Below are 16,145 nucleotides of genomic sequence, written 5' to 3' on the forward strand. Positions count from 1 at the left end.
GTAAGAACCGTTCTACCCCTCGCTCTGTACTAGCCCACGACAGCTCAGCAGGAATGGACACTGGCTGTCCTCTCAGCCCATGCGCCGTTAGCCCATGTCTCACCAGTGCGTACTTGCTGCCCTATCAGCCTGTACTAGCCCACGACAGCTCGACCAGGGTGGATGCATTTCATTTCTTTAACAAGGAGGTTTCATTCAACTAATCATAGATACAGAGTACTGGAAAGATCAAAGCTGCCATTGGCAAACATCAATGAAGCAGTCATCATATTGCAATGTTGTCATCATTACTCATATTACACACCACCCTCCGCGGAGACCAGCGTTCACCGATGTCCCCCAGAGACCCTGTGGACATTACATGCTCCCTGTGACATCTTTATCTACACAGCCCCTCCCGCCCCCCCCCCCCCCCCCCCCTGTACACAGCCCCCCCCCCTGTACACAGCCCCCTCTGTACACAGCCCCCCCCCTGTACACAGCCCCCCCCCTGTACACAGCCCCCCCCCTGTACACAGCCCCCCCTGTACACAGCCCCCCCAGCCCCCCCTGTACACAGCCCCCCCCCCCCCCCCCCTGTACACAGCCCCCCCCCCTGTACACAGTACACCCCCCCCCTGTACACAGCCCCCCCCCCCTGTACACAGCCCCCCCCCCCCTGTACACAGCCCCCCCTGTACACAGCCCCCCCCCCCCCCCTGTACACAGCCCCCCCTGTACACAGCCCCCCCTGTACACAGCCCCCCCCCCCCCCCTGTACACAGCCCCCCTGTACACAGCCCCCCCTGTACACAGCCCCCCCCTGTACACAGTACACAGCCCCCCCCCCCCCCCCCTGTACACAGCCCCCCCTTTACACCAGCCCCCTGTACACCCCCCCCCTGTACACAGCCCCCCTGTACACACCCCTGTACACAGCCCCCCCCCTGTACACAGCCCCCCCCCCCCCCCCCTGTACACCCCCCCCTGTACCCCCCCCTGTACACAGCCCCCCCCCCCCCCCCCCCCCTGTACACAGCCCCCCCTGTACACAGCCCCCCCTGTACACAGCCCCCCCCCCTGTACACAGCCCCCCCCCTGTACACAGCCCCCCCCCCCCTGTACACAGCCCCACCTGTACACCCCCCCCCCCTGTACACAGCCCCCCCCCTGTACACAGCCCCCCCTGTACACATCCCCCCCCCCCCCCTGTACACAGTACCCCCCCCTGTACACAGCCCCCCCCCCCTGTACACAGTACACCCCCCCCCCCCTGTACACAGCCCCCCTGTACACAGCCCCCCCCCCTGTACACAGCCCCCCCTGTACACAGCCCCCCCTGTACCCCCCCCCCCCCCCCCCTGTACACAGCCCCCCCTGTACACAGCCCCCCCCCCTGTACACAGCCCCCCCTGTACACAGCCCCCCCTGTACACAGCCCCCCCCCTGTACACAGCCCCCCCCCCCCCTGTACACAGCCCCCCCCCCTGTACACAGCCCCCCCCCCCTGTACACAGCCCCCCCCCTGTACACAGCCCCCCCCCTGTACACAGCCCCCCCCCTGTACACAGTCCCCCCCTGTACACAGCCCCCCCCCCCCTGTACACACTGTACACAGCCCCCCCTGTACACAGCCCCCCCCTGTACACAGCCCCCCCCTGTACACAGCCCCCCCCCTGTACACAGTACCCCCCCCCCCCTGTACACAGTCCCCCCTGTACACAGTACCCCCCCCTGTACACAGCCCCCTGTACCCCCCCCCTGTACACCCCCCCTGTACACCCCCCCCCCCCCCCCTGTACACCCCCCCCCTGTACCCCCCCCCTGTACACAGCCCCCCCTGTACCCCCCCCTGTACACAGCCCCCCTGTACACAGTCCCCCCTGTACACAGCCCCCCCCCCCCCCCCCCTGTACACAGTCCCCCCTGTACACAGCCCCCCCTGTACACAGCCCCCCCCCCCTGTACACAGCCCCCCCCCTGTACACACACCCCCCCCCCTGTACACAGCCCCCCCCTGTACACAGCCCCCCCTGTACACAGCCCCCCCCCCTGTACACAGCCCCCCCCTGTACACCCCCCCCCCTGTACACAGCCCCCCCTGTACACAGCCCCCCCTGTACACAGCCCCCCCCTGTACACAGTCCCCCCTGTACACATCAGCCCCCCCCCTGTACACACAGCCCCCCTGTACACAGCCCCCCCCCTGTACCCCCCCCTGTACACAGCCCCCCCCCTGTACACCAGCCCCCCCTGTACACAGCCCCCCCCTGTACACAGCCCCCCCCCTGTACACAGCCCCCCCCCTGTACACAGCCCCCCCCCCCTGTACACCCCCCCCCCCCCCCCCCCTGTACACAGCCCCCCCCCCCCCCTGTACACAGCCCCCCCCCCCCCTGTACACAGCCCCCCCCCTGTACACAGCCCCCCCTGTACACAGTACACCCCCCCCTGTACACAGCCCCCCCTGTACACAGCCCCCCCCCCTGTACACCCCCCACCCCCCCCTGTACACAGCCCCCCTTACACATCCCCCCCCCCCCCTGTACACCCCCCCCTGTACACAGTTACCCACCCCCCCCCCTGTACACAGCCCCCCCCCCCCTGTACACCTGTACCAGCCCCCCCCTGTACACAGCCCCCCCCCCCCCCTGTACACAGCCCCCCCCCCTGTACACACCCCCCCCCTGTACACAGTACACAGCCCCCCCCTGTACACAGCCTGTACACAGCCCCCCCCTGTACACAGCCCCCCCCCTGTACACAGCCCCCCCCCCTGTACACAGCCCCCCCCTGTACACAGCCCCCCCCCCCTGTACACAGCCCCCCCCCCCCCCCCTGTACACCCCCCCCTGTACACAGCCCCCCCCCCTGTACACACAGTACCAGCCCCCCCCTGTACACAGCCCCCCCCCCTGTACACAGCCCCCCCCCCTGTACACAGCAGTACACAGCCCCCCCCCCCTGTACACAGCCCCCCCTGTACACAGCCCCCCCCCCCTGTACACAGTACACCCCCCCCTGTACACACAGCCCCCCCTGTACACAGCCCCCCCTGTACCCCCCCCCCTGTACACAGCCCCCCCCTGTACACAGCCCCCCCCCCCTGTACACAGCCCCCCCCTGTACACAGCCCCCCCCCCTGTACACACCCCCCCCCCCTGTACACAGCCCCCCCCCCCTGTACACAGTCCCCCCTGTACACAGCCCCCCCTGTACACAGCCCCCCCCTGTACACAGCCCCCCCCTGTACACAGCCCCCCCCCTGTACACCCCCCCCTGTACACAGCCCCCCCCTGTACACAGCCCCCCCCTGTACACAGCCCCCCCCCCTGTACACAGCCCCCCCCCCTGTACACAGCCCCCCCCTGTACACAGCCCCCCCCCCCCCCTGTACACAGCCCCCCCCCCCTGTACACAGCCCCCCCCCCCCTGTACACAGTACACAGCCCCCCCCCCTGTACAGCCCCCCCCCACCCCCCCCAGCCCCCCCCTGTACACACCCCCCCCCCCCCCTGTACACAGCCCCCCCCCCCCCCCCTGTACACAGCCCCCCCCCCCCCCTGTACACACAGCCCCCCCCTGTACACCCCCCCCCCCCCCCCCCTACACAGCCCCCCCTGTACACAGCCCCCCCCTGTACACCCCCCCCCCCCTGTACACAGCCCCCCCCCCCCCCCCCCTGTACACAGCCCCCCCTGTACACAGCCCCCCCCCCCTGTACTGTACCCCCCCCCCCCTGTACACAGCCCCCCCATGTACACAGCCCCCCCCCTGTACACAGCCCCCCCCTGTACACAGCCCGACCTTTAGTTTAGTTTAGAGATACAGTGCAGAAACAGGCCCTTTTGGCCAACCGGGTTTGAGCCGACCAGCGATCTCCGCACATTAACACATTTATACCATATCTATTACGGACAATTTTTACATATATACCAATTTATTTTTAAATCAAAATCTTTTTTATTTTGTTTTCAGGACATAACAAAGTGCAAAGTTGTCTATTTGTTACAGACAGAGTGTACTAAAAGAATAAATAAAAAACAACTTATACTAACATATAACAAGACAACAACAATAAAAGAAAAACGAGATACCAAAAATAATCCCTCCCCGGTCACTGCCAGTGAGCATATGCAAATATCAGCCTGTCACAGCAATAATCCACGATAAATGAATGGGTAGACTGCTAAACTGTTAAACTGTGCTTGGTGATCAAGCATTTATAAAGTCTGGAATGCATTTAAAAAAGGTCCCCACGCTTTCTGAAACCTTCCATTTGAATGTTGAAGTGAGTACGTGATTTTCTCGAGCTTTAGGCAGGACATATCTGTCAGCCATTGTGTATGAGTAGGCGGGGTAGGTTCCGTCCAGCTGAACAGCCCATGTGCCGTTAGCCCATGTCTCAACAGTGCGTACTTGCTGCCCTATCAGCCTGTACTAGCCCACGACAGCTCCGCAAGGGTGAATGCTTTTTATTTCCTTAACAAGGAGGTTACAGTCAACTAATCATAGATACAAAGTACTGGAAAGATCAAACCTGCCATTGGCAGTTTGCAAACATCAAAGACGCAGTCATCATGTTACAATTAACTTACAAACCTGTACTCTTTGGAATGTGGGAGGAAACCAAAGATCTCGGAGAAAACCCACGCAGGTCATAGGGAGAACGTACAAACTCCATACAGACAGCACCCGTACTCAGGATCGAACCTCAGGTCTCCGGTGCGGCAAACGCTGTACGGCTGCAACTCTACCACCGTGCTGCCGTGTACACAGTCGCTCCTGCACAGTACACAATCCCTCTTGCTGCCAGTGCCCACGTTTGTATTCACAGAGTCATTGCCCCTTCACCTTAAACCTATGTCCTCTGGTCCTCAATTCCCCAACTCTGGGCAAGAGACTCTGTGCATCTCCCCGATCTATTCCTCTCATGATCTTATCCACCTCTATAAGATCACCCCTCATCCTCCTGCGCTCCAAGGAATAGAGTCCCAGCCTACTCAACCTCTCGCTATAGCTCACACCCTCTAGTCCTGGCAACATCCTCGTAAATGGTTCAATGACTCTTTATTGGCCCGTCTGCACAGCACAGACCTTTGGAAAACCCACAAATCCGTGGTTTTAAAAAAATGGAAATACACATAGTGCAGAGTGGGGTCCACGTGCTGGAGGTTCTTGGGCGTCTCTGATCCAGTTCAGCCCCAGGCTGCTGCAGGCCTGAGACCCCACGTCCCTCTCCTCGCCCGACCGACCGCCTCTGTGTCCCGGGAGTGCCCTCTGCTGCCGACCTTGCAGGCACTGGGAGGCATTACCCCGCTCCCTCTCCCACCGGCCCAGACCTCACGTCCGTGGTCACCAGCGTCTCGTTCCTCTTCCACCGTCCGGTCTTCAGGACTTTGAGCCTCCCCCACACGCGGCCGTTTGGGTCTCATCGGCCGGCGGGCCCACCCTTGTTCCTCGTTGTCGGCGGTTCTCGGCAGTCCTTGGCTGAGGAGACTGTGGAAAATAATTAGCTGTGGGGGTTTGTGCCAACATTGTACACCATCACTTACTGGAATACATTGTTGTACTATGCTGCAGGGCATCTGTTCCCATTGATCTTTCCCAGTAGTACTCTAGGGGATTGAACACATGATGCCAGGGACCTCTACTCTAATAATAATACAAACCAACATGCTGGCCACTATTGGGTGGTGAAAGGTTCTTCAGCACAGCCCTTTGATGAGGAGGGATGGGCTTGTTGATGGCACAACTCGAGTCCCATCACACATCCCTGCTCTGCTACATGCCTCTGCCAAGAGGTCCACACACAGTATCTTCAGCAATTGGAAATATGTCATCAACGCTTGTTCCACAAAATCCTCTTATGGCAGAGATTGGCAGATTCTTGATTAGTATGGGTGTCAGGGTTATGGGGAGAAGGCAAGGGAATGCAGTTCAAAGGGAAAGATAGATCAGCCATGATTTAATGGCAGAGTAGACTCGATGTGCCAATTGCCCAATGCTGCTCCGATCACTTATGAAGTCCGTCGTGGCAGAATAAAGAAACCAAGAGCAATGTCCTCTTGCAGACGAGTGGCCAGCACCGAGGCCTTGACCCCCCTCACAGTCCAACCATTCTCCAATCAGAACCATTCCAAACTTGGCCATGGGAAGGGAACATGAGATGGAAAGAGGAGAAGTTTCAAGGAAGTGCTCAAAGCCTCTGTGGATGAATGTGACTCTCTCAATGACTTGTAGAAGCTTCGAGACACAGGGGTTAGGAGCTGGTGTTCGCTCAATATGATCAAGGCTGATTGTCCACATTCAATGAAAGACACAAAGTGCTGGAGTAATTCAGCAGGACAGACAGCATCTCTGGAGAGAAGGAATGGGTGATGTTTCGGGCTGAGACCCTTCTTCAGACCCATTCCTTCTCTCCAGAGATGCTGCCTGTTCCACTGAGTTACGCTAGCATTTTGTCATAGAGTCATAGAGTGATACGGTGTGGAAACAGGCCCTCCGGCCCAACTTGCCCACACCGACCAACACGTCCCAGCTACAGTAGTCTCACCTTCCTATCCATGCACCTGTCCAACTGCTTCTTAAATGTTGGAATAGCCCCAGTCTCAACTACCTCCTCTGGCAGCTTGTTCCATACACCCACTGTGTGACAAAGGTACCCCTCGGATTTCTACTAAATCTTCTCCCCTTCACCCTCGAGTCCTGGCAACATCCCCGTAAATCTTTTCTGAACCCTTTCAAGCTATACAACTTCAACATGTCCTGCCAACTTCTATACTCAGCGTCTATCTGCGGTTTAAACCAGCATCTACAGTTGCTTCCTACACATTCTGTCCACATTCAGTGCCTTTACAAGATGAGGAAACCGGAGCACCCGGAGGAAACCTGTGTGGTCACAGGGAGAATGTGCAAACTCCACACAGACAGCAACCCGGGTCAGGATTAAACCCGGGTCTCTGGTGCTGTGACTATGAGCTGCCAGTGCTGGGGCCTTGAAGCCATGGGTTAGGCATGCAATGAAGCCCAGTGTAAATGGCAGGACCTCTCCCCATCTGATAGCTGCTGCCTCACCTGCAGCACATCGTCAGAACCCTCGGAGCCAGAGAGGACATGGGTTCCCTTTACCCCAAAGAACCTGCCCAAGCAGAAAGTGAACGGTTCAGCAGTGGCCTTTCAAGGGAGGAGGGAGATGAGGCCTGACCTGTATTTTTGACTCAACCAAGATGATTGTAAAAGATCATCTGTCCTTCTGATGGTGCTGTTTCTCATGCTGATACTGTGCTGAGCTTGGACTCCCAGCTCCCTGTATCACAGTAGCAGCAGCCGAGGCTCTGGCGTTCCTTTGCATCACGGTGAATGCCTGCCATGTTTTGCAGGGCTGTTACGGAGAGCATCAACCAGCTGATTACACTCTGCACCCAGCAGGCCCCGGGCCAGAAGGAGTGTGACAACGCACTGCGGGAACTAGAGGTAAGCTCGAAGCAGAGGTATGAGGGGCTTGGACAAGTCAGCCCATTCACTGAGGGCTCTTCCTCAGCTCATGCTCTGCTGCTTCCTGGGAGAGATGTTCCTGTACAGAAGCATGGATCAATTCCATAGTCTGGATCATGATTAGTGTCGTCTTTGAAAGTTGCTGATGCCCACATGGCACTGAGACTTTGCTGGATTGGATTGGAGCAGATATTAGTCCAGTGTTTCTGGAGTCCAGATTTACACCTGGTCAAAAACTGTAAGGATGGTCTCGACCCGAAATGTCACCTGTTTCTTCTCTCCAGAGATGCTGCCTGTCCCGCTGAGTTACTCCAGCGTTTTGTGCCTATCTTCCTTGTCATAAACTTGTGCAGGTGTTGCAGCAATGTCAATCTTGCAGGGACAATGTAGAGACTGGATTTTAATCCAACTAGAGGTTGTTGTGTATATGGTGTCCATGGAACCTCACCGCAAGCATCAGATGGAGCACATTCACTGAGGTGTATTTGATCTGAGGCACGCTTTGTGCAATCATTGCTGTTCTCCTGCTAGAAACATGCATCTGACTGACTTGCCCCTTCATGGCACCTGGTGTAGTTTTAACATCTTATTGAAGCTCAGAAACTGGAGACTAGGATCTAAGTAGATAGACACAAAGTAATGACAGCATTTCTGGAGAAAAGGATTAGATGACATTTCAGGTCGAGACTCTTCAGACTGAGAGCCTTCAGATTGAGAACCTTATCTCTGGTTTTCCTCTCTTTTGACTCTCGATCGAAACATCACCTATTCCTTTTTTCCAGAGATGCTGCCTGACCCGCTGAGTTACTCCGGCATTTTGTGTCTATCTTCAGTGTAAACCAGCATCTGCAGTTCCTTCCTACATGTTAGGACTCAAGTCTTGCGTTTGGACTTTTAGAAAGTTCAGAGCAATTATGATCATTAAGTTCAAAATCATGAACAATTTGGATAAAATAAGAAAGTGTTTCTACTGCAGGACAGTTTGGAACAAGCAAATAGAAGCAAAAAGCAAGGTAAGATGGGAATGAGAAGAGGAGTTAAAATAGTTAGTAACCTGGAGATCCAGCAGGCGTGGTGGACCAAGCGCAAGTGGTTGCAGAGTCTACACTGGGCCTTGCCGATGTACAGGAGGCCACTTCGGGAACAGCGGGTGCAGTGGATGAGGTTGGAGGAGGTGCACATGACGCTCTGTCTCACCTAGAAGGATTGCTGGGGCCCCTGGATGGAAGCGAGGGAGGAGGTATAGGGACAATTGACAATAGGTGCAGGATTAGGCCATTCGGCCCTTTGAGCCAGCACCGCCATTCAATGTGATCATGGCTGATCATCCCCAATCAGTACCCCGTCCCTGCCTTTTCCCCATATCCCCTGACTCCGCTATTTTTAAGAGCCCCATCTAGCTCTCTCTTGAAAGCATCCAGAGAACCTGCCTCCACCGCCCACTGAGGCAGAGAATTCCACAGACTCGCCAGGAAAAAGTGTTTCCTCGTCTCCATTCTAAATGGTTTACTCCTTATTTTTAAACTGTGGCCCCAGGTTCTGGAATGTTGACAGCCTCCCTCACTGTCCACGATCACAACTATCTTGGTGTCATCTGTAACCAACCCGCATGCGTTTATGTGCAAGTAGTAATTTGTCCAAGCCCTTAACAATCTTAACAGGTGTTGCATCTCCTGCAGTTGCAGGGAAAAGTACCTGGGTGGTTTGGGTGGGAAGGGATGAGTGAGCCAAGGAGGTACGGATGGAAGGCGGAATAGGCTGGAGATGGGAAGGTGTAACTGGTGGTGGGATCCCATTAGAGATGACGGAAATACATGGAAGCAAATTGAAGATAGACACAAAATGCTAGAGTAACTCAGCGGGATGGGCAGCATCTCTGCATAGAAGATTACGGGTCGAGACCCTTCTTCAAGCAAATTGCCCCAAGTGGTAAAGTCCTCCAATACGTATGTGTAAATATGTGTGTCTGTAGGTCATTCTAGTGTGAATGGCGGCAGCTGATAACTATTTACCAGCAAAATACAAAGTGCTGGAGGACCTGTGGGTCAAGCAGCATCTGTGGAGGGAGAGGTCCATTGGGGCCCTGGCCTGGAATATGTCTTATGTCCCTCCATAGATGCTGCCTGGTCACTGAGTTCCTCCAGCACTTTGTGTTTTTCTCATCCATCCAGCATTTGCAGTTTGTTGTGTCTCCATAACTATTGACTACCTTGGCATTTGTGAACTGTTCACAGACTGTGATGGGAATGCTGGAAACGCCCAATGACCCCGTCAGTGACCTTTCCTACTTTGACTGCATCGACAGTGTGATGGAGAATTCCAAGGTAGGTTGATGCCTGCACTGGTGCATTCTCAGCAAGTGACCTCTCCGCCAGTCTGAGCCGTCACCCACACCCTCCTTGCCTTTGTCCACTCACCACTGTGCAGGTCCTGGGTGAAGCCATGGCAGGGATCTCTCAGAGGGCCAAGACCGGTGACCTGCCAGCATTCGGAGACTCCGTGGGGATCGCTTCCAAGGCGTTGTGTGGTCTGACAGAGGCTGCAGCTCAGGTAAAACACACAGTCATAGGACTGGAATTAATAGAACTCTGTCATAAAGTCCCAAAGCCTCTTGCCCCAACTGGTCCATGCTGACCAAGATGCCCCATCAAAGCTAGTCTACTTTACCTACCTCTGCACCATATCCCTCTAACTTATCCCACTTCCAGGCGGTGCAGTGGTAGAACTGATGTCTTACAGCACCAGAGACTCGGGTTCGATCCTGACTACGGCTGCTGTCTGTACGGAGTTTGTACGTTTTCCCTGTGACCAAGTGGGTTTTCACCGGGTGCTCCAGTTTCCTCCCACGCTCCAATGATGTGCAGGTTTGTAGGTTAATTGGCCTCCGTAAATTGGACCTAGATTGTACCTAGTGTGTAGGATAGTCGTGTATGGGTGATCATTGGTCGGCATGGACTTGATGGGCTGAAGGGCCTGTTTTCGCTCTGTTTCTCTAAACTAAACTAAATCTTTCTTATACATTTACCTTTGCAAATGTCTTTCAAATGGTGTTATTATACCCGCCTCAACTATGTTCTCTGGCAGTTCACTCTATATACTCACCACCCTCGGTCTAAAGGTTGCTCCTCTTCCTTTTAAATCCTTTCAACTTAAACCTCTGCCCTCTAGTTTTTGATTCCCCTTTGCTGGAAAAAACATTATGTCCATTCCCCTCACGATTTTATATAAGCAGTCCTCGGCTTCCTGTGCTCCAATTAATAAAGTCCTAGCCTGCCTAACCTTATGGCTCAGGCCCTCAAATCCGGGCAAGATCTTCAGAAATGTTTTTGTTTCTTCGTGTTCTCAAGTGATGCTGCCTGGCCCGCTGAATTACTCCAGCATTTTGTGTTTTTTGTAAGCCAGCATAAAGTTCAGTAGGTAGTCACAAAATGCGGGAGTAACACAGCGGGTGAGGCAGCATCTCTGGAGAGAAGGAATGGGCGACGTTTCGGGTCGAGACCCTTCTTCATACTGAAGGTCAGTAGTATTATTTTGTCACTATTTCCTTTTTTTTCGGTACACTGTTCAATAAAAATCTTACTATACAAAGGCATAATCATACTAAAGTACAAGAGTGTAAGAATAGAAGATTATATTGAGGGAGTAAACATCATGTCTGGTGTATTATCCACAGTTCCTTGTGTCTCCTTTGCACAAAAACAGTTTGCTGTCGTCTTGGCCCTGGTCACCATGAATCACTGTGAGAGTGTGGGTAATTGTATTTACCTGTATGTGATTTGGGCAGTGAGCGAAGGTCACCTGGACCCACAAGGGCAACCGCTAAGCATCTGAAAGTAACTTGCATCTTAAATATTTATTTTAACACAAACCTTCTCTGCAGCAGTGATTTGGCACTCCACCTCATCTCATCTAGAGATCTCCCAGTATATCTGAATATATATATATGTGTGTGTGTGTGTGTATATATATATATATATATATATATATATATATATATAGAGAGAGAGAGAGAGAGAGAGAGAGAGAGAGAGAGAGAGAGAGAGAGAGAGAGAGAGAGAGAGAGAGAGAGAGAGAGAGAGAGAGAGAGAGAGACAGAGAGAGAATATCTGTCTGAAGGATCAACCCGAAATGCCACCTATTCCTTTTCTCCAGAGATGCTACCTGACCCGTTGAGTTACTCCATCGTTTAGTGTCTATCTTCTCCGTATCTCTCATTTCCCTTTCCCCTGTGTCTATCTTTGGTTTAAACCAGCATCTGCTCTTCCTTCCTACACTATTCCTCTGACTGAAGCTTGTGTTTCCACAGGCGGGCTATCTGGTGGGGATATCGGATCCCAACAGCCAGGCCGGCCACCAGGGGTTGGTGGATCCCATCCAGTTTGCCAGGGCTAACCAGGCCATTCAGATGGCATGTTCCAACTTGGTGGACCCAGCGAGCAGCCCGTCACAGGTGAGGTGATCTCTGAATCTTTGGTCGCCGAATCGCGGCTCTGGGTCGATGCTGCCTGCGTTGGTGTTAACACACGACTCTCACCACAGGTGCTGTCTGCTGCCACCATCGTTGCCAAGCACACCTCCGCCCTGTGCAATGCATGCCGCATCGCCTCCTCCAAGACTGCCAACCCCGTGGCCAAGAGGCACTTTGTACAATCGGCAAAAGAGGTCGCCAACAGCACTGCCAACCTGGTGAAGACAATCAAGGTGAGTCCGCATGTGGTCTCATGTCCATCAGTGAGGGGAGCAGAATTAGGCCATTCGGCCCATTAAGTCTACTCCACAATTCAATCATGGTTGATCTATCTTTGTCTCTCAACTCCATTCTACTACCTTCTCCCCATAACCCCAGACACCCGTGCTAATCAAGAATCTTGCAGTGTCCAGACTGTTGAAGGCCAGCATATCAAAAGCCTTCTTCACCACCATATGTACGTGTGGAGATGCGAATGGTGCTGGAGTGAGGTGTGCTGCGTGTGAATGAGCAGCAGTTGTTGCTGGTGTGTCTGGTGTTGTTACTCCACGTTTCTATCTGCCCTCAGGCTCTTGACGGTGACTTCTCTGATGAAAACCGCGAGAAATGCCGGCTGGCCACATCCCCGTTAATCGAAGCGGTGGAAAACCTGACGGCGTTCGCCTCCAACCCGGAATTCGTCAGCATCCCGGCGCAGATCGGAGCAGAGGTGGGTGAAGGAGGCACGTGCCAGGGTACTCCCTGATCATGATGATCAGCTCAGTTTATTGTCACGTAATTGCTGATGGTGGACAGAGGAAGGAACTGCACCGGTTGATGCTGAAGATAGACATACATCATGGACACAGTAACGCAGGCAGCATCTTTGGAGACAAGGAATGGGTGACGTTTTGGTTCAAGATCCTTCTTCAGACTCTGAATGGGTGAGGTTTCTGGTCGAGACTCTTCTTCCGACTGTGAGGCAGAAACGTCACCCATTTCTTCTCTCCAGAGATGCTGCTTGTCCCACTGAGTTACTGCAGCATTGTGTGTCACAGTTAGTTGAGGCTGCTACAGTCATGTGTGAGATGTATTCATGCAGCTGGGCATTGCTTCTGCAGGGGGTCCAGGCCCAGGAGCCGATTCTTTCAGCCGCTCGGTCCATGTTGGACAGCTCATCCTCTCTCATCAGAAGTGCCCGCTCACTGGCCATCAACCCCAAGGACCCACCCACCTGGTCGGTTCTGGCAGCACATTCCCGCACCGTATCCGACTCCATCAAGAGCCTCATCACATCCATCAGGTCAGATTTGCTCATGATCTTTCATTCACTATTTTATTCTTTGCAAATTAAAATTATATTTACGTATCTTAACCTTTGATGGAAGATGCACAAGTTTGTGAAGGGTTGGTGATCATGTCTGATCTACTGTTACTGAGTACATGTTGGTCTCTGTCTCTTGTTTGACAAGGGTGTCATGGTGGCACAGCAGTAGGGTTGCTGCCTCACAGCGCCAGAGACCCGGGTTTGAACCTGACCACTGGTGCTGTCTGTACGGAGTTTATACATTCTCCCTGTGACCACGTGGGTTTTCTCCGGGTAATCTGGTTTCCTCTAGGCTTGTAGGCTAATTGGCTTGGTGAAATTGTACATTATGACCAGGTTTAGTTTAGTTTAGAGATACAGCACGGAAACTGGTCCTTCGGTCCACTGAGTCCATGCCAACCAGCGATCCCTGCACACTAAAGATATCCTACACACACTAGGGACAATTTACATTTATACCAAGCCAATTAGCCTACTAACCTGTACGTCTTTGGAATGTGGGAGGAAACCGGAGCACCTGGAGAAAACCCACGCAGGTCCCAGGGAGAACGTGCAAACTCCGTACAGACAGCACCCATAGTCAGGTGTGAATTCGTCGCTACAAGGCAGCATCTCTACCGCTGCACCACAGTGCCTCCCAGGAAGTCGAACCTGGTTAGCAGGTTGGCTGGATGGCAGAAGACAAAGAGTGGCCATAAAGGGGTCTTTTCTGGTTGCTTGCCAGTGACTAGCAGAGTTCCGCTGGAGTCAGTGCTGGGGCCGCAACCCTTCACGTTTTACATTAATAATTTGGATATGGGGAATGAAGGCTTTGTGGCCAAGTTTGCAGTTGATACGAAGATAGGTGGAGGGGCAGGAAGTGTAGAGAAAGCGGGGATTCTGCAGAAGGTCTTGGACAGGTTGGGAGAATGGGCAGAGAAGTGGCAGATGGAATGTATTGTAGCAAAGTGTGAAGGAATTTCTTTAGTCAGAGGGTGGTGAATCTGTGGACTCCTTTCCCACAGAAGGCTAGGGAAGCCAAGTCAATAGATATTTTTAAGCAGAGATAGATAAATTCCTGTTCAGTACGGGTGTCAGGGGTTATGGGGAGAAGGCAGGAGAATGGGGTTAGGAGGGAGAGATAGATCAACCATGATTGGAATAGATTGGAACAGAGGAATAGATCGGGTAGAGTCTCTTGCCCAGAGTAGTGGTATCGAGGACCATAGGACATAGGTTTAAGTTGAAGGGGAAAAGATTTAATAGGAATCTGAGGGGTAGGTTTTTCACACAAAGGATGGTGTGTGTATGGAACAAGCTGCCAGAGGAGGTAGTTGAGGCTGGGACTACCTCAACATTTAAGAAATCGTCAGACAGGTACATGGATAGGACAGGTTTGGAGGGATATGGACCAAGCGTAAACGGCAGGTGGGGCCAGTGTAGCTGAGACATGTTGGCCAGTGTGGGCAAGTTGGGCTAAAGGGCCTGTTTCCATACTGTATCACTATGACTCAATGATTGAATGGCACAGTAGACTTGATGGGTTGAATGGCCTAATTCTGCTCCTACCACTTATGACCTTATGAACCAGAGAGTTTCCAGAAGCTGTTTGGGGAGAATAGCAGCTGAACTGATGGAGTGAGATTGTGCAAGACTGGTATCAAGTATCAAGTCAAGTCAAGTCAAGTTTATTTGTCACATACACATACGAGATGTGCAGTGAAATGAAAGTGGCAATGCTCGCGGACCTTTGTGCAAAAGACAAACAACCAAACAACCAAACAAACTATAAACACAATCATAACACACATATTTTTTTACATAATAAATAATGGAAGGAAAAACGTTCAGTAGAGTTAGTCCCTGGTGAGATAGGCGTTTACAGTCCGAATGGCCTCTGGGAAGAAACTCCTTCTCAACCTCTCCGTTCTCACCGCACAGCAACGGAGGCGTTTGCCTGACGGTAGCAGCTGGAACAGTCCATTGCAGGGGTGGAAGGGGTCTCCCATGATTTTATTTGCTCTGGAGTTGCACCTCCTGTTGTATAGTTCCTGCAGGGGGGGCGAGTGAAGTTCCCATAGTGCGTTCGGCTGAACGCACAACTCTCTGTTTCCATGGTGTGGCAGCATCCTGCTGGTCCTGCCCACAAAGCTGGCCTGTCAATGTGATGCCCATGACAGGGGAATCGACAGGTGGCTAATGGTCACCTACCTTCCATTGGAAAACTGAAGCCCCTGCAGATGGTCACTGGAGCAGGTCAGAGTCAACCACAGCGGTAGAGTTGCTGCCTACAGTTCCAGAGACCCAGGTTCAATCCTCACGACGGGTGCTATCTATACAAAGTTTGTACGTTCTCCAAGTGACCGCGAGGGTTTTCTCCGGGTGCTCTGGTTTCCTCCCACACTCCAAAAACCTGCAGGTTTGTAGGTTAATTGAGCGGTGAGATGGACTGGGGCAGGAGCTAGCATGTGGGACTACATGGTCTGAATAGTAGCTGAGCAGGTGAACCGAACATAATCACACTGTGGCAACGGGGAATTCAATTTCAGTTAATTAAACAAATGGTTCAAACAGCTCGTGTCAGTGAACAGTGAGTGTAAACTGGCAATAACTGACCTTGCTAGTCCTTGTGGAAAGTAAACCCTGCTTATCTTGCCCTCCCTCGCCAGTTCACCAGCCAGAGCAATGTGGTGGCTGTCAGTTCCCCTGTGAAGTGCTGAGCAAACCAACCGATTGTGTAGTAACTGCCCAATGCTTCAGGGCAGCAGCAGCTCAGCCCAATTACCGAGACTGGTGCTCAGTCACCACGTCTCACAAAGGAATGAAAACAGCAATTCTGCATCTGATATGATGTGGCAGAGCGCTGGAATGTTTTGTAGACAAGTTGGAGCCTTTATTTTCCTGGTCCATAAGCTC

At 53.4% G+C, this 16,145-nt stretch overlaps 1 protein-coding gene across 1 annotated transcript in view; it reads left to right on the forward strand.

Annotated features, from left to right (window-relative positions):
• tln2b (talin 2b) overlaps positions 1 to 16,145 on the forward strand; it is a 321,397-nt gene that overhangs the window by 226,971 nt on the left and 78,281 nt on the right. The window contains 7 exon segments of the mRNA XM_055662804.1: positions 7,362 to 7,455; positions 9,711 to 9,800; positions 9,904 to 10,026; positions 11,783 to 11,926; positions 12,016 to 12,177; positions 12,513 to 12,653; positions 13,045 to 13,226. Of these exon segments, the coding sequence (XP_055518779.1) occupies positions 7,362 to 7,455; positions 9,711 to 9,800; positions 9,904 to 10,026; positions 11,783 to 11,926; positions 12,016 to 12,177; positions 12,513 to 12,653; positions 13,045 to 13,226 (936 nt within the window).

Source organism: Leucoraja erinacea, chromosome 36 (assembly GCF_028641065.1).
Source record: "Leucoraja erinacea ecotype New England chromosome 36, Leri_hhj_1, whole genome shotgun sequence".
In the NCBI taxonomy this organism is placed as follows: domain Eukaryota; kingdom Metazoa; phylum Chordata; class Chondrichthyes; order Rajiformes; family Rajidae; genus Leucoraja; species Leucoraja erinaceus.